The sequence below is a fragment of the Arabidopsis thaliana genome, chromosome 2, assembly GCF_000001735.4.
Source record: "Arabidopsis thaliana chromosome 2, partial sequence".
Taxonomy (NCBI): Eukaryota; Viridiplantae; Streptophyta; class Magnoliopsida; order Brassicales; family Brassicaceae; genus Arabidopsis; species Arabidopsis thaliana.
In genome coordinates this window covers 17,551,416-17,577,707 of record NC_003071.7, presented here as the reverse complement: position 1 = coordinate 17,577,707, position 26,292 = coordinate 17,551,416, and the positions used below count along the sequence as shown (strand labels likewise).

The following is a 26,292-nucleotide window of genomic DNA, read 5'->3' as shown; positions in this document are numbered from 1 at the left end:
TTCGTCTCATAATGGCCTTTTTATCGTCGTCTTTATTATATGGGCCGAACCAAAAGCCCATATTTCTGCTCTTATATAAATTGGGAAAAATATATACTGTAAAACACTATCATATCGACATGTTGGGCGGACTTATCGAACAAATGACACTGGCTAAGGCCCATTAATAAGAGTCAAAACACAAAATTGAAGCATCTCAATATCGGAAGAACGACGAATCAAAAAATCAGAAAGAAGAAGCATCGTCGTCTCTTTTCTTCTCTCCGAGTAGCTTAAGCTTTCGTCGTCGAGCTCTTTCCCGCTTCTGGCGATGTTCATCCTCAGAGTTCATTCCGTTGACTCCGAGAGACCAATCTCCGTTGAAGAAGAAGAATCAGGTTTCACTTACGCATCGAAAAGAGCTCAGCCTCCTCTTAAACTCATACAACCATCTCTCAAACTCACCGACCGCAAAGGCTTGATCCATCTCTATCGCAAATCTTCACATAGCTCTCTGCCTAACCCTAGCTCCCGATCCACCACTCTCTTCATCGTCGCTGTTCCCAATTATCTCTCCTCTCTCGATTTTATCCGTTTCTGTGATTCCCGCATCTCCCAAGTCTCCGACATCCTCTTCATCAGGTTCGTTGAAAGTTCCATTCATTATCTGTTAGATGATCAAATTCAAGAAATTCATTGGTGTTGTGATTACTTGATTTGACGAGAATGATTATGTTGATTTGATGATTCTTGTAAATTATCAGGAACGATGGAATGGAAGATAGATATAGTGTTCTTATCACATTTTCTGATCAATCCGAAGCTGATGGTTTCTACAACAACTTGAATGGGAAAAAGTTCGCACCATCTGAGGTTATAATATGGAAACGAGCTTATCGTTTATTTTGTATTTATGTTCATTTGATTGCATGAAATTGACTTTTCTTTGGGTTTTAGGCTGAGGTTTGTCATATTCTATATGTAATGTCGGTGGAACACACAGAATTTGATGAGGTTGCTGCAGAAGCACCTACTGGATTTACCGAGTTACCTACGTGTCCAATATGTCTTGGTGAGTTTTGTGCTAAAGAAGACGTTTTCTATGTTATTATCACTTTGAATTCTTCAGTACCTTTTTTTCTGATATCTATATTTGGGATTTGACTCCTGTAGAGAGATTAGATCCTGACACCAGTGGTATAGTTAGCACTCTTTGTGATCACTCGTTTCAGTGTTCTTGCACTTCGAAATGGACTTATCTGTCTTGTCAGGTGAGTGGTTCTCCTTCATTCCTTTCATTGAATTTCCACTTTATATGATGGGTTAGTGTTGCATTTTCGGTGTTCATTTATTGGCAGTGTTCCCTCAGCTAATACATTTTGTTCCATAAAATGAATCTGATTCATCCATTTATTAACAAATACCTTGCACTTGTGTCACAACATGCTCATTTCGTTTGTAGGTTTGTCGATTGTGTCAACAGCAAGATGAGATATTAAACTGTTCTATTTGTGGAAAAACTGAGAATGTATGGGCATGCCTTGTCTGTGGCTTCGTAGGTTGTGGAAGGTAATTCTTGGTTTGCCTTTCTAAGATTTAGTTAACCTGAATTTATATCCACATCTTTTATCTTCTTTAGAGGTGGAAGTTCATTCACAGTGGATTCTGTTTTCCAATTTTAGATACAAGGAAGGGCATTCTATTAGGCACTGGAAAGAAACGCATCACTGCTATTCTCTTGATTTGCGAACACAACAAATCTGGGATTATGTTGGTGACAGCTATGTTCATCGGTTAAACCATTCAAAAATTGATGGAAAGTCAGTAGAGATGAGCACCAGTTGTCTGTCACACCAGGGGGACTGTGGCCTCTGTGAGTGTAGTGAGGATACAGGAATTAGCGGAGCTATCTTTAACAGCAAAGTTGATTCAGTATGATATTCAACCACCCTTAGCCATTTTTTTTTTCCTGGAAAAAGAATATGAATCTTAGATCATCAGTTTGCCTCAGTGGTTTTATTTTTGTGGAACAGATTGTAATCGAGTATAATGACCTTCTTGCAAGTCAACTAAAGGGACAGCGACAGGCAAGTGGTTCTTCTGATGCTTGTTTCTTTCTCTTCTTATGTATATATGAACAGACTTAATAGAAGGTGAAGTTGTAGCCACCTAATGGCATACTGATTCAAGAGATCTCAACTACTTGCAATTGTGATGTCTTACAGTACTATGAATCTCTCATTGTTGAGGCGAGAAGCAAGCAAGAAAGTAGTATTGCCGAAGCAGTAGAGCAAATTGTTGTTAACACAATGCAGGAGCTTCAGAATAAGATTGAAAAATGTGAAGAGGAAAAAAGTGGTATCACTGAAGTAAGAGTATCTCTGCCTAGTTGATCATTGTTCAATTCTCGAAAGGTTTCCTTATGCAATATTGGGTTTTCAGGTTAACACAAAACTTATAAAAGAGCAGGATACTTGGCGGAAGAAGGCCAAAGAAATAGAAGAGAGGTGCAAGATGTGTTTGCTCTTCTTTCTTGATTTTACATAAACTATCATCAGCCATAGTAGAGGAATGATTTTATCTTTTGGTGTTTATCTAGGGAAGCTGCATTGCTAGGATCAAAAGACGAGATGATAACTGATCTTCAAGAACAGGTAAGTTTCTTATACTTATTGAGGTTTGCTATTAACAGTTAACGAATGACCTGGTAAATAATGGATTGTACAGATAAGAGATATTACGGTCTTCATTGAAGCCAAGAAAACCTTAAAGAAGATGTCATCAGATACGGATGGTATACGCGAAGGAACCGTCTTACCAGTGCCTATCAGTCCCGAGCCAGTTTCCTCAGTTAGAAGGCAAAAGAAGTCAAACCGGAGAAAGTAAAGAACAGATTTGGTATGCTTATAGGGATTTACTTAGGCTTGATGTATATTCAGGACTACTACATTGATATATATTTGCATTAAGGTGCTATTCATTTGAGTGCTCATGATCACGTTCTAAAGCCCATAATTCGTGTTTCACCTATTATTAGACATATCCTTTTGTGGGCCCAAATATATCTATAAGCATATCCTTTCGAATGTTTTGCGACTCTTTGGAATTTATTAGTTTCTGATTTTCATCTCAAGTTAAGTTATAGAAGTAGTACAATAACTAAATCACCTCCTTGCACGTTTCTTCAAGCGTGGTGAATAAGAAGACGCCTCCTCTTTTTCACCAGCATCTCTGCTTCGCTTTGCTAGAATAGGATAAGATGAAGAAGATGGAGCAGCTTCTCTTTCTGAGTTTCGACCATTATTGCTTCTCTTCACAGGACTTGCTTTCTTATTTGTTTGTCTTATCTTTGGTATCGGTGTTTTCTTATTATCAGCTTTGTTGCTGTTATTCTTCCTCTGTTCCGCTCCTCCTCCTTTTCCCGTAGTAGAAGAATCAGCAGCAGAGCTACGCTTCAATGTGTCATCCGAAGAGCCCACTTTCATTCTCCTGAGAAAACTCGCAGCCCTTTTCTTTTTCGAGCCACCTTTCTTCTCTTCATCAGTTTTCTTAACCTTATCTTTGCTATCATCAACATTCAAACTGGAGTCACGGTTCTTGTCGTTCCTGTTAGCTACTTTTCCCGTCGAGGAGGTTCTTCCTCTAGTCATTATCTTCACAATCAGAGAGTCATCATCGTCTTTCCCAGAGGCTTCACCATCCTTGTCTGAAACCGGCTTCTCATCATAGTCCACAACATGATCTGTTTTCTTGGCCTTTTTATCTGGTCCAGGAGGCAATAATAGCAAAGGTTTAGCAGCCAAGGCACTACGTTTCCGACAAGCTACAATATTAGGAACAGACATTCTTGGTTTAGAAGAAACAGGCTTTGATGAAGGGATTGCAACAACTTCTTCTTTTGGTGGTGAGATTGAGATCTCATCTCTATTACTAAGTCCCTTGAGAGTAGTAGTCATCTGTTTCTTGACGAGTTGGTGAAGCTGCTCAGCAAATTTAAACTCTGAAGATCCTCTGTGATAAAACACTCTTGCATTATTAACAAGTAGCAGCAAATCACGAAAGAAGTTGATCCTCCAACTTTTGTACAAGCCTCCTTCGACTCGCTTCCGAATTATCTCAAAATCTACGTGCTCTCTAATTATTGTACCGTACTCAATTGTTTCCTGCAGCTTCAAACAGAAAATGCATGCCATTAGAACAATGTAGAAATATAAGCCAAACTAAGGATTTTGTTTTGTTTTTTGAAGTATTTAATTGCAATGCATGCTCCTATCACGAGGATGTCGACGTGGTTTCGGCCCAACCGGTCACGGAACCCAAAAGAATTTAAGTTTATTTAAATAAAGAAAGAAAGAATTTCAATTTTCACCTGACGTTCGAGTCGGCGCGAAAAGTGGGAACCACAGGGATGAGACAGAAGAATCTCGACAAAACTAATCAACGGCTGTGATTCAACGGTGAAATCTTTGGCGCTCGTCGGAGATTGATCTTCCTTATCCGGCTCCGACGTTCCCTTTCTTGGCAAGCTCGCCGAGCTCTGCACATCACTAGTAATCTCCTCTCCACGACTCGCTCCGTCCTCCGACTCTATCAACTCGGTCACACTCACCGGTTCAACTCTCTCCGAGTTCGTCGTCGGTTCCTTCTCCACACTTTCACAGCTTCCTCTACAAGAATCCTCTCCGGCAAGCTTCGATTCTCCGCCGCCGCTTCCGGCCATTTCCTCCTCCCTCTCCGTGTTTTCCGATCCGATTTCTTTGGGATCTGGAGAAATGGTTTCGTTCATTAGCTGAACCGGCGGGTTTGGGACTGGTTCACCGGAATCGCTACGCTCTTTCTTCCTCTCTAGATCTAAATTCTCGGTTTCCGTGTCCGGTTTAATGAAACTCATCTCTCTCTCTTCTTCCAATTGCTTCACCTTCGACTGCAACGTGGAGATAGATAAATCGTACTGTTCAACTTCGCGACGGAGCTCATCGACGCGGAGCTTCCTTAACTCCTCTAGCCAAGGAGCGGTTGAGATCTCAGCGACGGATTCCGGTACGGGCAGCTCTTGGGTGAACCGGCTTTTGAGGTCGAAGTACTTGTGGCGGCAAGCGGAGGCGGTGAGGGAACAGAGGTTGGGACTCAGTTTCTGGATTTCGGCGGAAACAGAGTTCCATGATTCGGTACCGTGACGGTGTACGGCGCAGGCGAGAAGAAGCTCTTCCCATGTGCTCCATGTTTGTTTCTCGGTTAAGGTGACGTCATTTTCCGGCTTTGCCATTAAAATAAAGAAGCTTATTCGTTGATTTGAACAAAGGTGTATGAATTGTTAATGAATGTGTCTCTTCTTTAGTCTTTCCCTTCGTTATATTTTTGTTATTTTCTCTGTTACATATTTTTTTGTAACGTTTTCTTTTTATTGTTAGGTTTGGATTCGTTAGGTCCGTACCATATGCACCGACTGAGAATGTTGTTTTGGAAGTATATTCATTCCTTTAGTCGGCCCAATTATTTACTTGTTACAAATATAATTGCGAATCCGATTCAAAGGCCCTCTCGTTATTGGACTTTTTAAGCGTTTAAACTTTATAAATCAAGGGTGTATTTAATTCTTTAGGGAAAATGATTCTATGAAATTATGAATGATGAGTAATCAAGGTAGGTAGGCGAGTGAATATGCTTATAATTCTCCCATGATTTTGATTTCCTTCTTCCCCAGCAGGGAACAATACGTGTTAGCATGTGGGACTCAATCATATATCCGCATCTACATTCATATAATAAAACAACATATAAGATTAGTTTTCTTTTGCAACACTAATTTTTAAAAAATGTTTTAATTAATCAACAATAATCATGAGAAACAATCTATACTATATAAAAAGGCAGGTTTCCCAGTGTGAATAAGTTTTCACCTAATGCAGCACGAGTGTTGAATTAGCATTGTGCAAATTTGGATTAGTTGATTAATCAGCAACCACTTTTGTCCTCAGAAATCGAATTAAAATTTTCAAAAATTAATTGCCAGCCAAACAAGATATATACACAACACAAGTTTGGAACTGGGAACCACGTCAAGTAAAGAGATGGTGGGGCCCATAACCCATACGGCTCTAACGTTTTTGACAACATTGCTTCTTTAGCCGCTCGTGTGGTCCGGATCCAAAAGAGAGCACAAGACTCGTGTTTCCGTATACAAACCCAATTCTTTCATTGGAGTTTCACCTCTCTTTCTTTTTCTCAGCCTTTGGATTTCTTTCATATCCCAACTCTTCACGTGTACATGTACATCCGATGGCTATTATCCGTTTTAAATCTTAGGTAAACAAGATATAGTATGGTAAATATATTGCTTATTCTAGTTCAATTGTTGGTATGATATCTATACCACACAAATATAATATTAGAAAGTCTTGGCTTAATTATACAAAACATCTCTTGTTAGTAAGAATGATATATGTATGCCCTCTAACATGTTCTTGTTCAAGTTTTTCAACTAGTGTGTGTATATTTATACTTTCTATATAAAATATATAGGACGTTACTTGACTCGAAACAGATGTATTGTTTTCTATTTGTTTGTGATTGGTTTGTTTTGTATAAGACAGTGTATCGCTTGTCCAATATATTATATAGTGTGTTTGGATGTGATAAGTACTGTAGAGATTTCAAGATAATTGTTTCTTATATCCAACAAGCGTTAGAAAATCAAACAAGCATAGACATACACTACACATTATAATTCACAAATATTGTACAAAAACACTTAGGAATTGAATTTGTTAAAAGGTCAATTTGATTCGCAAGGTAAAAAGGAAAAGAGATAAGATAAAAGTAAACCAAGTAAAATGGAGAGTCGTCAGGAAGTGGAACTGCCTCGTGCACCCGAGGGTCATGCCATTTCCATGTCCTTACATTATTACGTCCGATTTCGTACAATCTTATCTTCCTTTTTTTGGTGATAAAGTGTACATTAATTCTTATCTTTTCATGTCTTGTTACTATTCATAAGTTCGTTTAAATGGTTATTAACCTCTCATGACATTTCACAAGTTCATTTCATAAGTTCGTCTTGTTACTATTCATAAGTTCGTTTAAATGGTTATTAACCTATCATGACATTTCACACACATATATACGTATTTAAAATTTAGTTTTATATATACCACTAGCTGTGACATTTGTGGTTCTTAATTATCAAGACATGTCTATACGTTAAATTTACACCTTGCATATATAATTCTTTCAAATTATGTCATCCAATTTAGTTTAGTTAAACATGTACTATCTGAGATTCTCGTTGTTAAGGCTGTAATCATAGATTATAAAAAGTGTTGGTAGTGGTCCACACAAATTGTATTTTTATGTTGAACTTTAGAGATTGCAAATGATAAGGTGGTTGAGTTTGTGTACATTACATGGGGACAAGTTTCTGCAATCCTATAGGCATTTATTTAATTGAAGCCACCTGGATTTATGCGTAATACCTTAACTAAACACACATTGCCAAATATACTAATGACAACTTTTACTTTATTTCGACTATGTTGAGATAAAAAATACATTTCAATTGGAAATATTGTATGTGTCACCTTCATGAATTATATAAACTCCAACTTTAATATTGTATCGTTTTTACACCATGTGTACACATTTACTTGTATGAATGCGAAAACGATTACAAATTACATGCAATATCGTACGTGGATCTCTGACCACAAAAATTTAATATCAATGATACTAAATTACAATATGCTAAAAATATAATGAATTAATGTCTTAAGACATTCCAAAACGAGGATTTTGTTATAGTTGGAGGGGTCCCTGGACTTCCTTTGGATTCATAAATCTCATGTCTTCGGAGACAGCCTGACACATCTCTTTCATCAATATTCAATATAAGTGTAATCTCATATTGTATGTTAATTATTCAAACTATAGTTTATCTATTGAATCTCAACAAGACATCAATCAATATTATTTGCCTTTATTAATAATATATTCAGGATCTTTACGTTCTGCTACGATATAAACTAGAAATACGAGTTGACAAAAAAGAAAAAGAAAAGGAAAAGGATTAAACATATATTACCTAGTTGTCACTAAAACTTGTACATCTAAAATAGTTGATTTTTCTTTACCATTTTCTTCTATCTTTTCTCCTATATAACCTTAACCTTATCACATTTCACTTACCAAAAAAAATCACCAACTCTCTCTTCTGATCACATAAACCCTAATTTTTATTCTTCTACAAAACTATGGAAATTGAAGCTACTACTGTTCAGAAAAGAAGAAGCTTACCAACAATAGCCATGCACAAACAGTCAAGAACACTCACCAAATCTAAACCTAAGATCCGAATCATTCACATATTCGCACCGGAGATCATTAAGACCGATGTCGCCAACTTCCGGGAAATCGTCCAGAATCTCACCGGGAAACAAGATCATCATCACCACGATCTCCCCCACCAAAAGGGTCTCAAAAGAAACCCTAGATCTAGAAGAAGTCATGATCATCATGAAGTCCATGACATGAACAAGAGCCATGGATTTTGCATAAACTCAGATGAAGAGGAAGAAGGGATGGTGTCGATGACGTGGAACGGAAATGGTGACGAGAGCTCCGGTGGGTTCTTGAACGGGTTAGGAGATCTCGACGGCTTCATTCAGGAGCTAGGTGAATTTCCTTATTTACCCTTCACCATTGACCCTGCCGTTGCTTCTTCCTCCCACTTACATGGCAACGTTTTCGCAGAACCTCACCATTACGCCTAAAACGTCTCAAGCGGAAGAATCTTTTAAACATTTTATTTCTTTAAAATAGGTTAAAACTTTTAATAATTTTTTGTTTTCTTCTTTTATATACTTTCTAGAAGCTAATTTTTGTTTTTTTCGATAATTGAAATGTTTGACTTTCTAGACAATATTCTTGTGGAATCGTGGGAGGTTCGGGTTTACGATTATTACGAGTTCTATTTCTGCATAATTTTTTCCCTCTGGTTTTGTATTTTTTATATGATTACACTATAATCTAGTAAGTAGGTATGAAATTTTATAAATCTATATAATTCAAATCCACATTATAATAATGATAAATCACAAATAGAATTTCGCAAACTTTTTACCAAGAAAATCCTTATTAAATATGTAAGGATTATGAAAATCTATAACAAAATATCATTGGGATTGGCTATAGCGTAATTAACTAACACTATCTGAATATAATGGACGTTTAGAAATTCTATGTATACTTTTTTCCTCACTTGCGATGTGTTTTTCTCGCTTATCCAAATGGACTGAGAAATAGACTTATTGATCGATTGACTGATACTTAACATAAGATAAGTACAAATGGGACCATAATTAATCAAGATAACAAATATAATATTTTAAAATTACAGATATGAGCCGACAAGTAACCACAATTACAAACGTGTATATATGCATGTGTGTCACGGTGGTGATGGTGATGATGCATGATGATGATGGAACTACACATGACACATCAAAAGATAACCCGCATCATGTATTCATATTTGATCAAGTTGGCATTATAAATCAACTAAGAAAAATATTAAATCTGAGCTGCCTCTTACATAGAAAGAGTTTATTAAGATGATCAAAACAGAGAATCTGCAAGTACTTGGATAACTTGAGAAGATTTGCCGAGCGAACACAAAAGAAGGAAGGGGTTTTGATGTATGGAGATGACCCTCAAGTTATTAACGTCATACATTTACAGACACCAACTTGGTGGTTGGTTCTTGTAATATAACACACAGAGAACATAGGAACAAGAACAAGAACAATGGCTAGTCACATCTAACTATCATATTCGATAGTTTCTACAACGGTCGATGATGGTGTTTCTATCCTCGTTAGAACTTCAGGCACTCCTTCGGTATCTCTTACTATCTACGAGAAAAAACAACCAAAAGCGGATAAAACTCGGTTAGTGCAACGATCTCAGTCTCTCTCACCATTCTTAACAAAATATTCAACAAACTTACAAGAATCTCTTCATCTAGATAAGATATCATGAAAAATCTTTCAAAGGATCCACCTGAAGCAAACATCACTAGTTGGTTCAGTGCAGATTTGAGCGGAAAATGGTTAAATGTATAAAAAATGGATAAAGTAGCTTACTAAGGGGAATTCTCAGACCACTGGCTAGAGTATCCTTGATAAGAGCAGGAAGCTGCTGCAACGTTGTGGCAGCTTGTCCCAAAGCGCTTTTTAGCTGTTCAGGAACTGCTTCTTCAATGACTGTTGGAGTTTCAAGCATACCTTCAACATATTCTTCTTTCAATCTCAGTGGTCCCTCAACAGTCAATTTTGATGACAGAATGATTTTGCTTTCTATCTGCATTTTTCTGCCACTGTGAGAAACCTCCTTTGTGATTCTGAGTAAACAAATAATCAAACTTTGGAAAAAGGGTTTGAGTGTGTTACCGAGTTCAAAAGTTTGATATTTGCAGTCGCCTTTGCGTTAGCATCCTTGATCAGTATCTCCATTCTTGATAAATTCGCCAATGTTGAAGGAAACCTCCTGAAACAATACAATCAGATGGCAAAACACTTAAAACGTTGAATAAAGTTTGGTGAGCTTTAAGATGAGAAAATGATAAGTACAGACTCGAATATAACTCGAGCAGCGAGTAAACCAGGACTTCCAGATCCAAACCACTCAAAATTCCACCTGCCTTCGAAACAAGGAGACCTGGAAAGCTATAGGAACCAGTTAAAAGACAATTATCCTAAAACCGAAGCAAAAAATTGTAACCAAAAGATTAAAGAAGGACCTACGTGGTTGGTCTCGGAGTTGGATTAAGCCGCTCTAGACTCGTAATCCTCTCATTAACATCGATCCTTTGCATATTAGTTGTTTTCCCTGTAACTAAAGCCTCAAAGCCTCCAGCATCCTTCAACTGTACATAGATGGCTTCAGGACAAAAATAGTTTGACAGTTCCAAACACACAGAGCTCTGTTCCTATACTAAGAAAAACTCAATTGAGCTGAAACATGATCATTCAATTTCTGGACTTTGAGAAAAAAATTCTCTTTTGTTATCTGCAAAATCTCGATTACATCTAACAAATACACAATTCACCTAAAGTCTTCCCATTTATCCTCAGCTTACGACAGAGATAGTAAAAGAGACACAATTTCAAAATCAGAGTAAAATTGAAGATCTAAACAAATCATATATTCACATAACAACCAAGTAATTCAAAGAGTTTATAAAAGTGAGAGAAGTTATACAGCGAGAAGTAGCGATTCCTTAGCAGAAAGGCGCTCCATTTCTCTGGCGTAAACCAAAGGAGATCCTTGAACTGTTTCCTGCACCATTGCTCTTAAAACCCTTCTCCGGCACGAATTCTTCCAACCCTGCTTCACCACCGGAACATTGAGACAAAATCTCGACGGTGACGCTGAGGTTGAAAAAACCAATCGAACCGCAGACGTACCAGGAACCGAACCATGTATCAACGCCATTGAAGAAGAAGAAGAAGAAGAAGGTGAAAAACGAAAGATTGAGAATTTGTTTGCTTTGAGCAACCAAACCTCAGGAAAAAAGAGTTAAGGTGGGAGTGTCTGGTTCAACCGGTTTATATCCGGTTCAAATTAAACCTCTTACAGTTAACCGGGTTTTGTGTTTGGTTCGATTGTTCATAAAAGAAAGAAGACTCTTGTCGTCGATTAGTGCCAAAGTTGAAAGTTGAAACCTTTTCTCAGAATTTTCTGCTCAGTTCTGAGTTTTTTTTTCCCGCCATGGAAATCGACTCCGAGAAAATTCACGAAAGGAAGCAATCCGATTACAATTCGCTGGTACGAACTCTATTACTTTATCGACTTGTAGTGAAAGACAAATGTAATCATTCGTGGTGGTGACTGTTTCTACTTATAAGTGTACGGGCTAGGGTTTGTTATCTGATTCTGAGTTTTTGCAATTGAAGCAGGATGAGAGATTCGAGATACAGAAGGAGATGTACAGAGGTCAGCAATACAGTCAGATTTACTTTGCTCGTCTTCATCTCATGAGAACACTTCTCTACTCTCTTGCTCCTACTTGGAAATCTCATTTGCCTGGTCAGTGCTTTTGTTTCTCTCATATTTAGCACAACAACGAAGAGCAGTTTTTGAGAATTTTCTTGGGTTAGATATAATTAGGTGAAATCAGTGATTTTTAGGGATTTTTGCTATCTTATGGATTACAGTTGAGAAAGATTGCTAGTATTGTTTAAATTATAGATCTGAATGTGAATTTCATTTTTGCAGTGTGTAAGGTTTTGGGACTTGAAAAAGGAAAAGAATGCATAATTGTGGGAACCTTGTTCAAACACATGAAGCTTAAACCTTGTGTTCTCGATGAATATTCTAAAGAGGTTGGTTTTTATTAACCTCTACTGTTTTTTTGAGCTATGTCTATGCTGAATCAATCTGAGTATATTTAACATAATGCAGAGGTCAGTTACTCCGCTTGTTAAACCACATAACTTTATGCATCCTGATGATAATCTGATCCTCGAAGACGAGAGTGGGAGAGTTAAGCTTGCTGGTTCCGCACTTTCACCTGCGATTTATGTGACAGGTATTGCAAATGGGTTCTTACTGTTTTTACTGTATGATTTTTTCCTTCTTTACAATGTGGCAAATCTTAGAGATTTTGATCAAGCTTTCCTCTCTTAAAAGATGGGTTCTTTAAGAAAATTAACGTTGAAGCCTCCCGTGCATTGTAGGTGTTGTTGTTGCACTGCATGGGAAGGAAACTAATGCTGGTGAATTCTTTGTTGAGGATGTACTAGAAGCTGGTTTACCACCTCAGATTGAGCGGCCTATCGATCTACGTAAGTCTAGCTATGTTCTCTTCCTTTTGCTAACCTCATGGCTCAATCATTTCTATAAGCAATCTCTCATGATACATCCATATTGCATCTGCAGAGGAAGATAAATATGTCGTGTTATTGTCGGGCCTTTGTATTGGAAGCAAATCGGCTAATCCCCTGCAGTTTCAGCTTCTTGTTGACCATATAACTGGGCATCTCGGAGATGAGGAGGTTCAAATCTCTTAACTTGCAGGTTGTTCAACATATTTCTTTCCTTAATTTATACTTTATGGTTTGAACAGGAACAAGGCCTTGCAGCACAGATAGTTCATGTAGTAATTGCTGGAAACTCTTTTGAATTTCCCCGCAAACTCATTAATGGCCAGGTACTTATAACTTTTGTTGCTGATATATTCTCAGATACAGTTCCAGTAATTATCTGCCCCAGTTATGTCTTATGATCTTTATTGGTTGATCTTTGTAGAACTTGGCCTCGAAAGATCAATCGACACTGTATGAGCCCATCAAAGAGCTTGATATCATGTTAAGCCAGGTCAGTTAACTGGATCTACGTGTGTGTTATCGATATCTATTGAGATGAAAGTTCAAACTCCTGTTTTTTTTTTTGTGGATTGTTTTTAGATAGCTGCAGGAGTTTCAGTAGATATCATGCCAGGCACGAATGATCCAGCTAACTTCGCATTGCCTCAGCAGGTCTGCAAATACATAAGAAACATTCAAAATCCCGCATTTTGTATCGATAACTCTGATTCATAGGCCCTTCTCTTTTGTTCAGCCTCTGAATAGATGTCTTTTCCCTGGATCTTCACCTTATAACACCTTCAGATCATGTACAAATCCTCACTCATTTGATGTCGATAATATCAGGTATGATTATTATTAATAGTTGAATACAATCTCTCTGATTTTACAACGATAAAATTCTTGGGTTTATCTGACTGAAAACCTCATATGGGGGCATTTTGCAGATTTCTTGGAACTTCTGGTCAGAACATCGATGACCTTGGCAAGTACTCAGAGGCTAAGAGCAAGCTTGATTTTGTGGAAAGAACGCTGAGGTGGAGACATCTTGCCCCAACTGCACCTAATACACTCGGTAAGAATTCTCCTTGCCCTGCAAGATTACTTTTTTGAACTAAGCCCATAAAAAAATGATCCTTTGAGTTCTATTTGGTTTTGATTCACTTGCGTACAGGTTGTTATCCTTTCACCGATAGAGACCCTTTCTTGATTGAAACCTGCCCGCATGTCTACTTCGTCGGGAATCAAGATAAATATGACAACCGTTTGATAAAGGGTAAAAGCACCTTACACAGAGATTAGAAATAACATTCTCTTTTGTCAAACATCAGGCTTTAACTTTTCTTGGGTAAATATGAATGCTGCAGGGTCAGAAGGGCAGCTTGTCCGGTTGATCTGCATTCCTAAGTTCTGTGAGACCGGTATTGCTGTTGCGGTGAGTTTAAAATTTGAGCAGAATTTGAGACCATTTACCCTCATAGATTGCAGATTCTAAATCTCAAAATCACCATGTCTATTTCGCAGGTGAACCTAAGAAATCTGGAATGTCACACTTTAAGCTTTAGCACTCAGATAAACCAATCATAACATTGAGTTGCTACTTTGGTAGATTATTTCCTGTCTTGAAGATGTAATGTTGAGCTTTTTCAGTAACACACTCCTATGTTCTAACCAAATGTTTGTTAAAAATCCTTTTTCTTGAGTGGAACTTCCAAATCTTTGGATATATTGGTAATGCTCATTGTTTTGTCCTAATTTTCTAAAAATCTCGACACGAGTTCTTAGGTAGTCACATAAAGGACAAAAAGGGCCGACCAGATAGTGTCGTGGTCGTTGGTCAGAAGAACGTGAAAAGACTGCAAAAATAATCTTAAAAAAAGCAACAAGTGCACAGAATCTCATGCAAATGTCTCTCTCTCTCTTCTCAACGGCTATATCCATCCACACTTATTACATTATAAAATTAATTAAATGCAATAATGTAACGCATTATATTCTCCAACGGTCCATTTTCCCGCATTTCCCTAACCTTTCCTTTATAACGCAAAACAGTTTCATCTTCTACACTTAACACTTTAATCCTCTCTTTCTCTCAATTTCTCACTCACTACTTGTCTTTCTTACATTACCGAGAATATGGATCTTGTTGTTATCACAGAGACTACTATTCCGACGAAAATCACTCACGTGAACAAGAAATCCTCCGACGAATTGCTCCGTAAGTTCGCCGATCCTGACGACGTCGACGAGTCGTCAAAGTCAACGAAACGCCGGAAGAAATCAGCTAAGAGTTCTTCTCGAGAGAAGGGCGTTGACATCGAAAGTAACACTAGTGGCTTAGTGGAGAGGAAACGGCTCTTGCTTGCCCCGGCGAGTAAACGGAGATCTCTGTTTATCCGGCAGCTTGCTTCTGGAAAATCACATCTCAGGAACAAGTCTCTCGTCAGAACCATCGGCAAGGTATAATAATTACTGAATCCAATTTCCATTAATTGATTTGTAAATTTCTTTATTTTTAAAATCATACTCTGCTCTAATTGGTCAGACATGGCGTAAAACAATGGAAGGAGCTTCAAGAGTTTTCATCGAGAAGCATTATAACAGACACAGGCGTCTCACCAACGACGTCGTTTAAGCTTTTTCAATCTTTTTTTCTTTTCTCACTATTTTACATTCGTTTGTATTATTCTCACGTTTAGTGTTACATCTTTCTCGTCTTTTTTTTTCTTTTTTTTTTTTTCCGTTTTAACTCAAATCACGAAATCCTTTGCTCTTTTGACCAAACATAGAAATATATTTAAAAAATCAGATATATTTGAAATCTCCCATTACAAGTTTTCACCAAATTAAACAAAGCATTAAAAAGAAAGCATAATTAAAGAACATGATGACCATCATGATTTAGAATTGCTAAATTATAAACTTAAAAGCATTTCCTGTGAACAATCGCCCCTCCCTGTTCGTCATACTCAGCTTTAGTAATCCACATCTGCATATAGACATCGCAACTTTACATTACAACACACCAAAAAGAGATATCTATACGCACGTTAAATTTATAAAACAGTTAATAATATTATCATATGTACCGGTGCAAAGCTGCTTAGAGAAGCCAGAATGGAGCCTCCAACCCAAACACTATATTTCCTTTCGGGAGGAGCCACAACTTTTATCTTCATACTAGGCGGTGCAAGCGCATTGATCTCTTTGTTCATCCTATCTGCAATCCCCGGGAACATCGTCGTGCCACCACTCAACACAATGTTTCCATACAAATCCTTCCTTATATCCACATCACACTTCATGATCGAATTGTAAGTCGTCTCATGAATACCAGAAGTTTCCATGCCAATCAAAGACGTCTGGAAAAGAACCTCAGGGCACCTGAATCTCTCAGCTCCTATCGTGATCACTTGACCATCCGGAAGCTCGTAGGTTCTATCGATTGCCGAGCTCGTTGTAGCCTTCTCCATTTCTTGCTCGTAGTCAACAGCTATGTAACAAAGCTTCTCTTTGATGTCTCGGACTATCTCACGCTCGGCGGATGTGGTGTATGTGTAGCCACGTTCCATCATGATTTTCGTCAGATACTCGGTTAGGTCACGGCCTGCTAGATCTAGACGCAAGATCGCATGCGGGAGTGCATAACCTTCGTAGATTGGAACTGTGTGGCTCACACCATCTCCTGAATCCAACACAATACCTAACCACGCAGAAATTTAACAGATTTAGGACCATTGTTATTACCAAAAAAAAAAATCACATTTCAAGATTTTCATAAAAATCACATTTATATAAAAAAATATATATATTTAAAGATTTTGCATGTGAACGATATTACATACCTGTGGTACGACCACTGGAATAGAGAGAGAGAACGGCCTGAATACCAATATACATACTAGGAAAAGCAAATGACTCAAACATGATCTGAGTCATCTTTTCACGATTGACCTTTGGGTTAAGAGGAGCTTCAGTGAGAAGAATAGGGTGTTCTTCAGGTTCCAAACGCAGCTCATTGTAAAAAGTATGGTGCCAAATCTTCTCCATGTCATCCCAATTGCTAACAACACCGTGTTCGATTGGGTATTTAAGTGAAAGAATACCTCTCCTGGCTTGAGCTTCGTCTCCCACAAAGGTATCCTTCTCATCCATTCCTACCATCACTCCCCTGTGTCGTGGACGACCCACAACGCTTGGAAACACAGCTCTTGGTGCATCGTCTCCAGCGAATCCCGCCTTCAAAATGTTTTACCAATCATTAGGATTTAGGTCTACAATATACATTGATTGGTTGCTTACGTTTATATTTAGTATACATTTTTCTAACTCATTATTGCCCAACCGGAAGTACATAAAGGAAAAAATCTTTTGGTATTCGTAAATGAAAACGGGAAATAGAAAAAGTTTTTTTTTTTTGGCGTTTTCAGTACTTTGCAAAATATTTTATTTTCTTAACTTTTTGAAAAAATTTAAATGTAAACGCAAAGCAAATGCGTAAATAGTGTTTGAAACAAAGGAAGCATTATAGATTTTTCATCAAACAAAAAAAAAGCATTACAGATTAATAAAGAGTGTTTTTAGTTTCTCCTTACCTTGACCATTCCAGTTCCATTGTCACACACGATAGCCACGGATTCGTCACCTAGATCCGACATTATCTAGAGTATACATATCATGCATGTTTCAAAAAATTGGTTTTCAAAATTATTATCATTATATACCTTCAAAACGTACACAACTAAATAACAATCAGTTTCGGAAAAAAACAGATATCGTATACAGAGATCATGTTAATTCTTATGTTTAAGGATAAATTAGCTCGAAATATATACCTAATAACTACAAACGGATGGTGTTAGAAAAGAACCCTAGTTATTGCAATGGCAAACATCGCTGCAGTGACAACAAAAAAAAAATCACTTAAAGAATATCGTTCTCTTACGTTCAAAAATTATGTTCTTCTCCTTCTTCTTCCTTGTCTCGTCTCGGCAACAAGAATCCTTCTGACAAAAATCCTATCGCTTTGTTTCGTTTATAAAGAGCATGGAAAAAGAGACATGGGTCCCACACTAGTAGGAGTCAATTTTTTCCCCCTTCCAAATAAGTGCAATTTTTCCTAATCTTTTGAATTTTTTCTTATTTTTGATTATAAATTATGTATGTAAAAAGAAAAAATCTAACAAAATTAAAATGATATGAATGAGCCAACTCAGCGCTACTGCTTGCATGTTTTGGCCGACCTTGCCCTATATAGTATATATACTATATATGTCATAATATGTATCATTGTATCTTTATAAAAACTAGATTAGCTTTACTTTATTGAAAATAATAAAAAGTTACCATTTTAACCCAAAACAATCTTATACTAAATGAGTAAGATATACTTTTTTTGAATATTAATGAATAACAATGCGCCATGTGTAACTAGAAAACCATCAACCATGTATAGTGTAATAGTTTAATTAGATTCTAATTTCATATAATTTAACTTATCAATGATTTGAATTTAAATAGTCTCTAATTTCATATATATGTTTCTTGATTTATGATTTCAAATTTAGTTAAGGTTAATTAAATGGTGACTCATATTTAATAATTCTAATTACAAAGTAAATTCTAACTATTATGATTGAATCAAACCAAAATAATTATTTTAATAAAATATGTTAAGATATTAAGAATTAAAATTGGTACTATAGTATATGTAACCATATGTAATGTGAACTGTGAAGGAGATTGTTTAGAATTAAGAGATCTTTTTATTTCTGAAAATGCTAGTATGTAGCAAATCTCATAGCTTGACCCGTAGAATAAAGTGCAGTTTGGAACAAGTTTTTGAATCATTTTTTGAGAATACATATTTTTGGTTAAATTTATTGATCAACTAAAGACATATTTTAGAAAAAAGTGAAGGAAAAGGATTTGGTAAAGTTGTAAGTATAATAGGCCAAAAACAGAGGATAAAAAAACATAGGTGCTTCTGAACCCTGTAATCCTTCGTCAAACTCAGGTCGAAAGTCAATGCATAATCAGATCACTACCATACTTTGATCTTGTTGATAATATAGCCAAGTGAGACATTTGTGGATAAACCTGACAATTGTCTGAGAGAGATGAAATGTTGTGTGTGATGCCCACGAAGATGCTATACGGCCATTTCTTTCTCGCCATAATGGTAAAGCTTTGGCATATTAGGAGTTATGCGATTACAGAGAACTAAATGGCTCGTTGATTTGAATCCAAATCGGCAACTGAACCACATTTTGACTACTCAGAGCCAACGAAATTTTAAATATATTCATAGTATATATTCATAGTTTTGACCATTATATCAACGCCAACATAATTAAGTTATGAAAACAAAATAATCAGATTTATAAAATCCCCCAAAATAACAATTTATTTACCAAAATAAAGACTCTAAATTAAGAAGAAAGCACAAAGAGCACTCATCACCAGGACGAATCTCGGTATACATGATATGCTAACAAACTTAGACGCATTTTCTGTGAACAATCGCCGCTCCATGTTCTTCATATTCATCCTTAGTTATCCACATCTGCAATATGGACATCAAAAAATTTAGATTATAACAACCCCAAAAAACTTACACTAATTAACTTTAAAACCACATTTTATATCATCTTATTTACCTGGTGAAAGGTGCTTAGAGAAGCCAAAATGGAGCCTCCAATCCAAACACTACACTCACTTTCCGGAGGAACTACAACTTTAACTTTCATACTCGACGGTACAAGTGCATTTAGCTCTTTGGTCATTCTTTCTTTAATCCCATGTAACATCGTCGTGCCACCAGTCATCAAAATGTTACCATACATATCCCTCCTCGTATCAACAGGACACTTCAAGATGGAATTGCGAGTCGCCTCGTGAATACCAGAAGATTCCTTTCCGATCACAGACGGCTGGAAAAGAACCTCGGGGCACATGAATCTCTCGGCTTCTATCGTGATCTCTTGACCATCGGGAAGCACGTAGGTTTTATCGATTGTCCAACCCTTTGTTGTCTTCTCCATTTCTTGCTCGTAGTCGAGTGCTACGTAACAAAGCTTCTCTTTGATGTCTCGGACTATTTCCCGCTCGGCGGATGTGGTGTATGTGTAGCCACGTTCGGTCATGATTTCTATGAGGTAGTCAGTTAGGTCACGGCCTCCAAGGTCTAGACGAAGTATACCGTGTGGGAGTGCGTAACCTTCGTATACTGGAACTGTGTGGCTCACCCTCTCTCCTAAATCCAACACAACACCTAAACACGTAGAAACTTAACATAGTAATTAAGTCATGGATTGTTTCACACGCAAATACGCAATTCATGCATTTGCGTGTATTATAGTGACCAAAAAAGTTCAACAGCAAAAATTCACATTTTAGAATATAACAACATTCGCTGTTTGCATTTGATGTTCTAACAAGATCCACTGCTAAATTATGAGACTCCAAGCTTATAAACTAACAAAATATTAATTTCTCTTAATTTATGACATTTTGGATTTTGGTTGCTTACCTGTGGTACGACCACTGGAATAGAGATAAAGAACAGATTGCATGGAGACGTACATAGCAGGAACATCAAAGCTCTCAAACATGATCTGAGTCATTTTCTCACGATTGGCTTTAGGGTTATAAGGAGCTTCAGTGAGAAGTACAGGGTGTTCTTCAGGATCCACACGTAGCTCGTTGTAGAAAGTATAGTGCCAAATCTTCTCCATGTCATCCCAATTGTTAACGATACCATGCTCCATTGGGTCTTTAAGTGTGAGAATATCTCTGTTGGCATGACCTTCTTCTCCCACATAAGATTCGTTCGGATTCAATCCATCTCTTGGACGACCCACGACACATGGAAACACAACCTTTGGTGCTTCGTCTCCAGCAAATCCCGCCTTCAAAATGTTTCACCAATTAATTGGCACTTAACAAAACGTTTCACGAGAAATACTCCAGAGTATAGGTCAAAATATGGTTTATTTTAATATAAACGCATAAATAGTGTTTAGTAAAACAATCGAAGCCTTAACGATTAACCAAAAAAAAAGTGTGTTTCTTTTTAACGTACCTGCACCATTCCATGTCCCTTGTCACACACGATAGGCTTCATGTCCTCTGATGCCGAAATAATCTAAAGTAAACATATATAATGCTTCCACAAAAAATTAAGTCATAAAAAAGTTCAAACGCAGCATTAACAGCAGAACTGTAAGAATCAAAATCAAATCACAAACACTTGGGGAAGAAGAAAAGGGTTCAATTTGTATCACAAACTTGTTTCTTTGGCTTGTAATCCATTATTGATTAAAAACATTATCCACTTTTATTTTACTAACGAAAACCGTTTTAACAAAAAAAATAGCAAAAGGTAAATCAACTTGGAGAGAGATCAAAGAGGAACAATCGTTACGAATCTTACTCTCAAATTAAGGTGGTGTCTCTCTCTCTGTGTCTTGTTCTTCTTCTTCTTCCTTCTCTCGTCTCGCCAACAAGAATGTGTTTCAAGATCCTAGTACGACCTTGTTAATTTCTCTTATAAAGGGCATGCAAAGACTAAAAAGAGGCATATGTCCTACACTAAGTAGGACTCTCTTTTTTTTTCCTACAAAAGTAAATTTGCATTATTTTTACTTTTTAGCCTTCCAAATAGTGCAATTCTTTCCTAATCTTTGATTTTTTTTTTATTGATAAAAACTAAAACAACCTAACAAAATTGAAATGAGAATTAATGTGCCAATTCAGCTTATAAAGACTAACATAAAAACTAAACTAGCTTCAATTTATTGAAAAATTAAAAGTTACTCATTTAACTCAACAAAATTATACTAGATGAATAAGACATATCTTGTTTTGAAATCCCTTAATTAATGATTTGATTTTAATTATCTTCAAATTCCATATATATTATGTGAAAGATTTAAGGGGATATTGATTAATGAACTGAGATTTCACTAATTTTAATTTAGTTTTTATAAAATAAAATAGATAGTTGTTATAAAATAAAATAAAATAAACTAAAAACACGTATTGGAGGGTAACTCAAATTGAATGTTTCTCATTAGAACTAAAATTAAACATTCTAATTAACCGATTAAAAACAATTAATTTATAACCTTTCTAGCCTATTAAAAATCATTCTAATTTCCAAGTGGTTTCACTCTGTTTGCGGTGATATCAACATATTCGTGAGGCAGAGAAAATAAACAAGTAAATAGAGGAAAAGTAAATTGTTGTTACCGGCGGTAAATATTAAAATGCCCTTTTCCGGGTCAGATCGACTGAGTCAAGCCCGAGTCACGTTACCCACATCGGCTTTTGGTTTCTTCCTTTGCAAAACGGCGAAAAAGACACAAACTTTTCTCCTCCGATCTCACAGAGATGAACGCCGCCATTAGAGCAGCGATTCTCCGACCACAAAGCTATTCTTCTCAGCTCAAAACCGCGTTTTTTCATTCAACTCCTGTCTTAGAACGCAAACGTCGCACTTCCTGGGAATCGGTCAGTACTTTCCGTAAATTTTGATTTTTTTAATTGATTCGCCAGCTCAATTTTCGTGCTTTGACAATTCATTGGGTTCATAGATGTCATTTCGTGTTGTTCTTTAAGTGGGTTTATCGAGATAGATTGAAAGGGATCGATGACCATGTTCTTGGCATCTCCTTTTAGCTTCCGTAGACAAAATGTTGGGACTTTAGATGGTTTCTTGTCTAAATTGCGACCCTTTTACTAGTTTTAGAGACTTAGAGTTTGAACAGGTGGATGGATATGTCTTCTGATTTTGGGTTTTTACTTATCTGCAGAAAGCAAATGTTCACAAGAAGAGGTTCAGAAGAATGAGGGAAAAGCAAGAGTTATTGCGTAATGTCAATGCTTTTGCTGCAAACATGTTTACGGTATTTATTTCATCTATGCTTATCACTTTTGTTGTTGGCTTTCAGCTGTTGTTTCTCTCCGCTTTCGAAGTTTCAGCTTCTTGTAGCTAAGCTTCACAAAACACTTCATGTGCTCTTAAATAACATCTTAGCTAGTTGATACTGAAAGTTTTATGGTTATATAGTGGAAGGATCTTGGGTTACTGAAAGGGGAATGCAAGTGTACTGTAATGTCTCTGCTTTAGTTTCTTCTGCGTGACTTAGTGTATCTTACTGCTCTTTCTATTAAGGTGCATTCGTTTATGCCATTTTTGGGATTTTCATTTGTAAAACTCTCAAAGCTGTGGCTAATTATTTGATTCCAGAGCTGGCATGATGAGTTTGATGACGATGGTCCCTCATCCCGGAAGCAAACCTCGTGGTTCAAAAAACAGTACTCCAAGGAACCCAAAGGAAACCAGAATAACAAACACGGCCCCTACACTTGGGGTAAAAGTAAGTGAATGTCTTAGTTCTGTTTCTATTTGACGGCTACACTATGTAGGAAAATCTCTTGGCATGTAATTTACTCACTGCTTCTACAATCAAGAATTTGTGTCCTCTTTAGATTCTTGGCCATTAATGCTAATGCTATAGGATTTGTGTTATTAGTGGGCTTCAATCTAGTTTTGTTGAGCAACTCCCTGATTTTCCTTAACTCGGACTCATCCCCTGAAAGAAAGACCTTGTGCTTCCAGTACTAGCTTACATACTTATCCAAATTCCTGGCTCATTTGTGGACTTAGTTCTTTGACTTCTGTGCTGTTCCTATATTAAGCATCCACAATCAATAAGTGCTTCGCCGTTGAAATTGTATTATTGTCCTTTTGTATAATCAACGGGTGCTACTTTGTTTGGTTACATACTCATATCAACCATTTGTTCCGTTGTGTAGGGAATTTTGATTTTTGCGAAGTTGATGAGGACTTTGATGTCGACTATGTATTCCGAACTGCTTTTGGAGGATCCCGAGGTTTCTCTTTTTCATTCACTCATGAAGAGGATGAACCTCGATGGCGGCATCACTCTTCAAGGTTTTCCAACAACTCTAACAGGTCTTGGAGATCGAAATATCGGTTAGATGAAGATGAAGAAGAAGAAGACTATACTTCAGACTCCAGTGACTCTGAGTCTGAGCCAAACCAAGTTTCTCATAGACAAGCACTTGGCCTGAGTCCCTCAGGTCCCTTAAACCTTAAAGATGTCAAACATGCGTAAGTAGTTTCACTGCATGTCAACACACAAAACCTAACATATATCTTTCATCTTCTCACCACTTAACATCAAACTCTCTTTTATTTTGTATATCAGGTATCGAACTTGTGCATTAAAATGGCATCCAGATCGTCATCAAGGCTCTACCAAGGTAAGATATAAGATCTCCTCCTCTCTGTTCAATCTCCATGTAAGTTTCTCTTTGATTTCTCGTGTTATTGAATATGTGATTATATGAAAACAGGAGGCGGCTGAAGCAAAGTTCAAGCTCTGCAGTGTGGCTTATCAATCTTTATGTGAAAAGCTATCTGTGAACTAAGAGTTAGATAGGTCTTGATTACTTAGAGATACCTCATTACAATAATTTCCGAATTGTTTCATTTTGGCTTTGTTCAAGCAAAATTGCCTTTGTTCTGTCTTTTTCTATTTCTTCAAAATCTACTACTGATGTGTAATTTATATATCTCTTCCTCTTGAACCAGTTAATTATTTTCAGAGTGAATTGACAAATATGAATCAAAATATGACTGAAACAAGCCCAATTACTAATTGCCCAACCAGGAAGGCCCAACGCGTGTAGTGACGAAAGCAAGCTCTCTGTTTTGTAAATAATCTCGTTCATTTATTTATGAATAAGGACAGTCCTTGGAGACCAAGCAAAAATTATTGCGTTTAAATATTCCATTTCTCTGTGTTTTTTTTGTTTTCCTTTTACAAAACAAGAAAATCTTCTTTTTTTTCTCCTCTCTTCTCTAATTTTTTTTTGTTAATTCTTATGAGTCAAGCTCGAGTCACAGTGGTTTAAGACGCAATGTTGTGCACTCTCCAACAAAGATGAACACTGCCGCCGCAATTAAAGCAGCGATTTGCAGACCGCAAAGCTATTGTTCTCTCCTGAAAACTGCGTTTTTTCATTCTACTCCTGTCTTAGAACGCAAACGCCGTTCCTCTTCTTCTTCGGACGGTCTCTTCACTACATGTGTGGGTTCATCTAGATAATGGATTTCTATCATTTATTACCAATCTCTAGATTTTAGAGTGTGAATACATGTTCTGATTTTTTTAGGGTTTTGACTATTTGGCAGAAATCAAATGCTCAGAAGAAGAAGAGAAGCAAGAAATTTTTGAGGGAACATCAAGAAGCAGTGCGTCGTGCTGTTGAAGAACTTAAACAAGAAAGAGAAGAGGTACATGACTGAGATTATATATGATGCAAAAACATGTTTAGGCCCTATCTATATCACTTTTGTTTTTGGCTGGCCTCTAACAATTTGCTTCTTGCATTACCTCATTGCCTTTTAAGTTTGAAACTTGTTGAGGTTAAAGCACAAAACCATTTATGTGCTTTTCTTAATCAAGTGTATTGTCTGTTTGTTTACGGATCATGAAACTTAGTGTATCTCATTGCTCTTGGTGTAACTAAAATTAGGCCGCTAAAAAAGCCAAAGAAGCTAAAGAAAAAGAGAAAACCAAACGACCCCTGTAAAAAAAGTTAGTGTTGTTTAATTTAAACGTTGAAAATGTCTAGTTTAAGGTGCAGTTTTGTTTTGTATACATATATATATTTACTCTTATTAAGAAAAAGCATGTGTTCCATTTTGCAGAGCATTCCAGTTACTGTGATAACGACTTTGAATTTATATTCCAAAATTTATTCAAAGAATCTCGAGATTCCTATTATTCAACACATAGAGAGAAGGAACATAATTGGTGGTATCACTCTTCATGGTCTTCTAATTACTCTAGCAACTCTTGGAGATCGAAATATAACTTCTATGAAGGAGGAGAAGAAAAAGATGAGAAAGAAGAAGAAAACAAAGAAGATGGCTATGGTTCAAGAAAATCCAGAGGCTCAGTGTTTGAGTCAATTGAATACCAAGCCTCTCATAGACAAACACTTGGTCTGAGTCCTTGGGGTCCCTTAAAACTCGAAGATGTCAAAAAAGCGTAAGTTATTTTACTCCAAGTTCAAACACACAACACATACATTCATGACCAAACGTGTTGTTTATTTTCAGATATCGAACTTGTGCATTACAATGGCATCCAGATCGTCATGAGGAATTTAACAAGGTAAACCAATATAAGATCTTCTTCAATCTCCATTTATATGTTTTTATCTCTTGTGTTAATCCTTGACTATATAAACTGACAGGAGGCAGCTGAAGAAAAGTTCAAGCTCTGCACTGTTGCTTATCAATCTTTAATCGAGAAGTTAGCAGTCAAATAAGATTTTTGTGTAACGCAAGAGAGTTAGATAGGTTTTGATTACTCTTATAACAAAGAATTTCCTACAGAAATGTTTTTATTAT

The 26,292-nt window shown here is 36.8% G+C and overlaps 10 protein-coding genes and 2 long non-coding RNA genes across 20 annotated transcripts; 7 read left to right on the top strand and 5 right to left on the bottom strand.

Moving 5' to 3' along the window:
- Nucleotides 1-212: 212 nt before the first annotated feature.
- BRIZ1 (zinc finger (ubiquitin-hydrolase) domain-containing protein) lies at nt 213-3,067 on the top strand (the record flags this gene model as incomplete). 3 transcript variants are annotated; one of them, NM_129779.4, is made up of 11 exons in its annotated part: nt 213-621; nt 744-852; nt 937-1,051; nt 1,153-1,250; nt 1,442-1,548; nt 1,662-1,911; nt 2,013-2,066; nt 2,205-2,348; nt 2,422-2,486; nt 2,579-2,633; nt 2,707-3,067. In NM_129779.4, exons 1-11 carry the CDS (start codon nt 311-313, stop codon nt 2,863-2,865), a joined length of 1,467 nt encoding a protein of 488 aa, NP_181746.2. In that variant the 5' UTR covers nt 213-310. The 3 variants fall into 3 exon arrangements, with proteins under 3 accessions (NP_181746.2, NP_001323960.1, NP_001323961.1); NM_001336951.1 differs by lacking the exon at nt 2,707-3,067 and having other exon boundaries at nt 2,579-2,675; NM_001336952.1 differs by lacking the exons at nt 2,422-2,486; nt 2,579-2,633; nt 2,707-3,067 and having other exon boundaries at nt 2,205-2,372.
- Nucleotides 3,029-5,403, bottom strand: AT2G42150 (DNA-binding bromodomain-containing protein). The gene is made up of 2 exons (NM_129778.3): nt 4,349-5,403; nt 3,029-4,142 (listed from the first exon to the last, which is right to left on the bottom strand). The coding sequence occupies exons 1-2, from the start codon at nt 5,243-5,245 to the stop codon at nt 3,144-3,146; spliced, it is 1,896 nt and encodes a 631-aa protein (NP_181745.1). The 5' UTR covers nt 5,246-5,403; the 3' UTR covers nt 3,029-3,143.
- AT2G09335 lies at nt 3,226-4,989 on the top strand. 2 transcript variants are annotated; one of them, NR_140516.1, is made up of 1 exon: nt 3,226-3,569. It is a non-coding gene; the product is annotated as an other RNA (long non-coding RNA). The 2 variants fall into 2 exon arrangements; NR_140515.1 differs by lacking the exon at nt 3,226-3,569 and adding an exon at nt 4,391-4,989.
- Nucleotides 5,404-8,038: 2,635 nt separating the features above from the next.
- Nucleotides 8,039-9,031, top strand: AT2G42140 (VQ motif-containing protein). The gene has a single exon (NM_129777.4). It carries the CDS (start codon nt 8,226-8,228, stop codon nt 8,742-8,744), a length of 519 nt encoding a protein of 172 aa, NP_181744.1. The 5' UTR covers nt 8,039-8,225; the 3' UTR covers nt 8,745-9,031.
- A 450-nt stretch (nt 9,032-9,481) lies between these two features.
- Nucleotides 9,482-11,694, bottom strand: AT2G42130 (Plastid-lipid associated protein PAP / fibrillin family protein). Of its 5 annotated transcripts, none has more exons than NM_201938.3 (7): nt 11,233-11,694; nt 10,776-10,897; nt 10,606-10,689; nt 10,422-10,518; nt 10,116-10,332; nt 9,980-10,032; nt 9,482-9,884 (listed from the first exon to the last, which is right to left on the bottom strand). In NM_201938.3, exons 1-7 carry the CDS (start codon nt 11,464-11,466, stop codon nt 9,792-9,794), a joined length of 900 nt encoding a protein of 299 aa, NP_973667.2. In that variant the 5' UTR covers nt 11,467-11,694; the 3' UTR covers nt 9,482-9,791. The 5 variants fall into 5 exon arrangements, with proteins under 5 accessions (NP_973667.2, NP_973666.1, NP_973668.1 ...); NM_201937.1 differs by having other exon boundaries at nt 9,564-9,884; nt 10,776-10,960; nt 11,233-11,454; NM_201936.2 differs by having other exon boundaries at nt 9,647-9,880; nt 11,233-11,523.
- On the top strand, nt 11,471-14,575 carry POLD2 (DNA polymerase delta small subunit). Of its 2 annotated transcripts, none has more exons than NM_201935.3 (14): nt 11,471-11,799; nt 11,931-12,060; nt 12,250-12,356; nt 12,436-12,562; nt 12,711-12,818; nt 12,913-13,028; nt 13,100-13,183; nt 13,282-13,350; nt 13,440-13,511; nt 13,594-13,685; nt 13,787-13,914; nt 14,014-14,115; nt 14,207-14,274; nt 14,364-14,575. In NM_201935.3, exons 1-14 carry the CDS (start codon nt 11,743-11,745, stop codon nt 14,424-14,426), a joined length of 1,323 nt encoding a protein of 440 aa, NP_973664.1. In that variant the 5' UTR covers nt 11,471-11,742; the 3' UTR covers nt 14,427-14,575. The 2 variants fall into 2 exon arrangements, with proteins under 2 accessions (NP_973664.1, NP_181742.2); NM_129775.3 differs by having other exon boundaries at nt 11,676-11,799; nt 11,928-12,060; nt 14,364-14,551.
- A 185-nt stretch (nt 14,576-14,760) lies between these two features.
- On the top strand, nt 14,761-15,678 carry AT2G42110 (uncharacterized protein). The gene is made up of 2 exons (NM_129774.4): nt 14,761-15,299; nt 15,385-15,678. Exons 1-2 carry the CDS (start codon nt 14,976-14,978, stop codon nt 15,472-15,474), a joined length of 414 nt encoding a protein of 137 aa, NP_181741.1. The 5' UTR covers nt 14,761-14,975; the 3' UTR covers nt 15,475-15,678.
- An 84-nt stretch (nt 15,679-15,762) lies between these two features.
- AT2G42100 (Actin-like ATPase superfamily protein) lies at nt 15,763-17,497 on the bottom strand (the record flags this gene model as incomplete). Its single annotated transcript, NM_129773.1, has 4 exons — nt 15,763-15,828; nt 15,929-16,542; nt 16,685-17,078; nt 17,435-17,497. The coding sequence occupies 4 exons, from the start codon at nt 17,495-17,497 to the stop codon at nt 15,763-15,765; spliced, it is 1,137 nt and encodes a 378-aa protein (NP_181740.1).
- Nucleotides 17,498-18,971: 1,474 nt separating this feature from the next.
- Nucleotides 18,972-19,298, bottom strand: AT2G09330. Its single transcript, NR_140514.1, has one exon. It is a non-coding gene; the product is annotated as an other RNA (long non-coding RNA).
- Nucleotides 19,299-19,338: 40 nt separating this feature from the next.
- Nucleotides 19,339-20,964, bottom strand: ACT9 (actin 9; the record flags this gene model as incomplete). The annotated part of the gene is made up of 4 exons (NM_129772.1): nt 19,339-19,404; nt 19,499-20,112; nt 20,371-20,749; nt 20,923-20,964. The coding sequence occupies 4 exons, from the start codon at nt 20,962-20,964 to the stop codon at nt 19,339-19,341; spliced, it is 1,101 nt and encodes a 366-aa protein (NP_181739.1).
- A 1,070-nt stretch (nt 20,965-22,034) lies between these two features.
- Nucleotides 22,035-24,504, top strand: AT2G42080 (Chaperone DnaJ-domain superfamily protein). The gene is made up of 6 exons (NM_129771.4): nt 22,035-22,352; nt 22,655-22,747; nt 23,092-23,221; nt 23,661-23,979; nt 24,077-24,131; nt 24,225-24,504. The coding sequence occupies exons 1-6, from the start codon at nt 22,233-22,235 to the stop codon at nt 24,297-24,299; spliced, it is 792 nt and encodes a 263-aa protein (NP_181738.1). The 5' UTR covers nt 22,035-22,232; the 3' UTR covers nt 24,300-24,504.
- Nucleotides 24,505-24,679: 175 nt separating this feature from the next.
- Nucleotides 24,680-26,233, top strand: AT2G42065 (DnaJ domain protein). The gene is made up of 6 exons (NM_001336949.1): nt 24,680-24,961; nt 25,066-25,167; nt 25,410-25,462; nt 25,727-25,927; nt 25,999-26,053; nt 26,136-26,233. Exons 1-6 carry the CDS (start codon nt 24,815-24,817, stop codon nt 26,208-26,210), a joined length of 633 nt encoding a protein of 210 aa, NP_001324053.1. The 5' UTR covers nt 24,680-24,814; the 3' UTR covers nt 26,211-26,233.
- Nucleotides 26,234-26,292: the final 59 nt, after the last annotated feature.

Coding starts and splice junctions, on each gene's coding strand:
- AT2G42110 (NM_129774.4), top strand. CDS start 14,976: ATGGATCTTGTTGTTATCACAGAGACTACTATTCCGACGAAAATCACT. Junction 15,300..15,384: donor TCGTCAGAACCATCGGCAAG/GTATAATAATTA, acceptor CTAATTGGTCAG/ACATGGCGTAAAACAATGGA.
- AT2G42130 (NM_201938.3), bottom strand. CDS start 11,466: ATGGCGTTGATACATGGTTCGGTTCCTGGTACGTCTGCGGTTCGATTG. Junction 10,519..10,605: donor GCTGCTCGAGTTATATTCGA/GTCTGTACTTAT, acceptor GTATTGTTTCAG/GAGGTTTCCTTCAACATTGG. Junction 10,033..10,115: donor TGGTCTGAGAATTCCCCTTA/GTAAGCTACTTT, acceptor TGTTTGCTTCAG/GTGGATCCTTTGAAAGATTT.
- AT2G42140 (NM_129777.4), top strand. CDS start 8,226: ATGGAAATTGAAGCTACTACTGTTCAGAAAAGAAGAAGCTTACCAACA.
- AT2G42150 (NM_129778.3), bottom strand. CDS start 5,245: ATGGCAAAGCCGGAAAATGACGTCACCTTAACCGAGAAACAAACATGG. Junction 4,143..4,348: donor CGCGCCGACTCGAACGTCAG/GTGAAAATTGAA, acceptor TTGAAGCTGCAG/GAAACAATTGAGTACGGTAC.
- AT2G42065 (NM_001336949.1), top strand. CDS start 24,815: ATGAACACTGCCGCCGCAATTAAAGCAGCGATTTGCAGACCGCAAAGC. Junction 24,962..25,065: donor ACGGTCTCTTCACTACATGT/GTGGGTTCATCT, acceptor ACTATTTGGCAG/AAATCAAATGCTCAGAAGAA. Junction 25,463..25,726: donor GAGAAAACCAAACGACCCCT/GTAAAAAAAGTT, acceptor TAATTACTCTAG/CAACTCTTGGAGATCGAAAT.
- POLD2 (NM_129775.3), top strand. CDS start 11,743: ATGGAAATCGACTCCGAGAAAATTCACGAAAGGAAGCAATCCGATTAC. Junction 12,819..12,912: donor TGAGCGGCCTATCGATCTAC/GTAAGTCTAGCT, acceptor TTGCATCTGCAG/AGGAAGATAAATATGTCGTG. Junction 14,116..14,206: donor TGACAACCGTTTGATAAAGG/GTAAAAGCACCT, acceptor TGAATGCTGCAG/GGTCAGAAGGGCAGCTTGTC.
- AT2G42080 (NM_129771.4), top strand. CDS start 22,233: ATGAACGCCGCCATTAGAGCAGCGATTCTCCGACCACAAAGCTATTCT. Junction 22,353..22,654: donor GTCGCACTTCCTGGGAATCG/GTCAGTACTTTC, acceptor ACTTATCTGCAG/AAAGCAAATGTTCACAAGAA. Junction 24,132..24,224: donor GTCATCAAGGCTCTACCAAG/GTAAGATATAAG, acceptor ATATGAAAACAG/GAGGCGGCTGAAGCAAAGTT.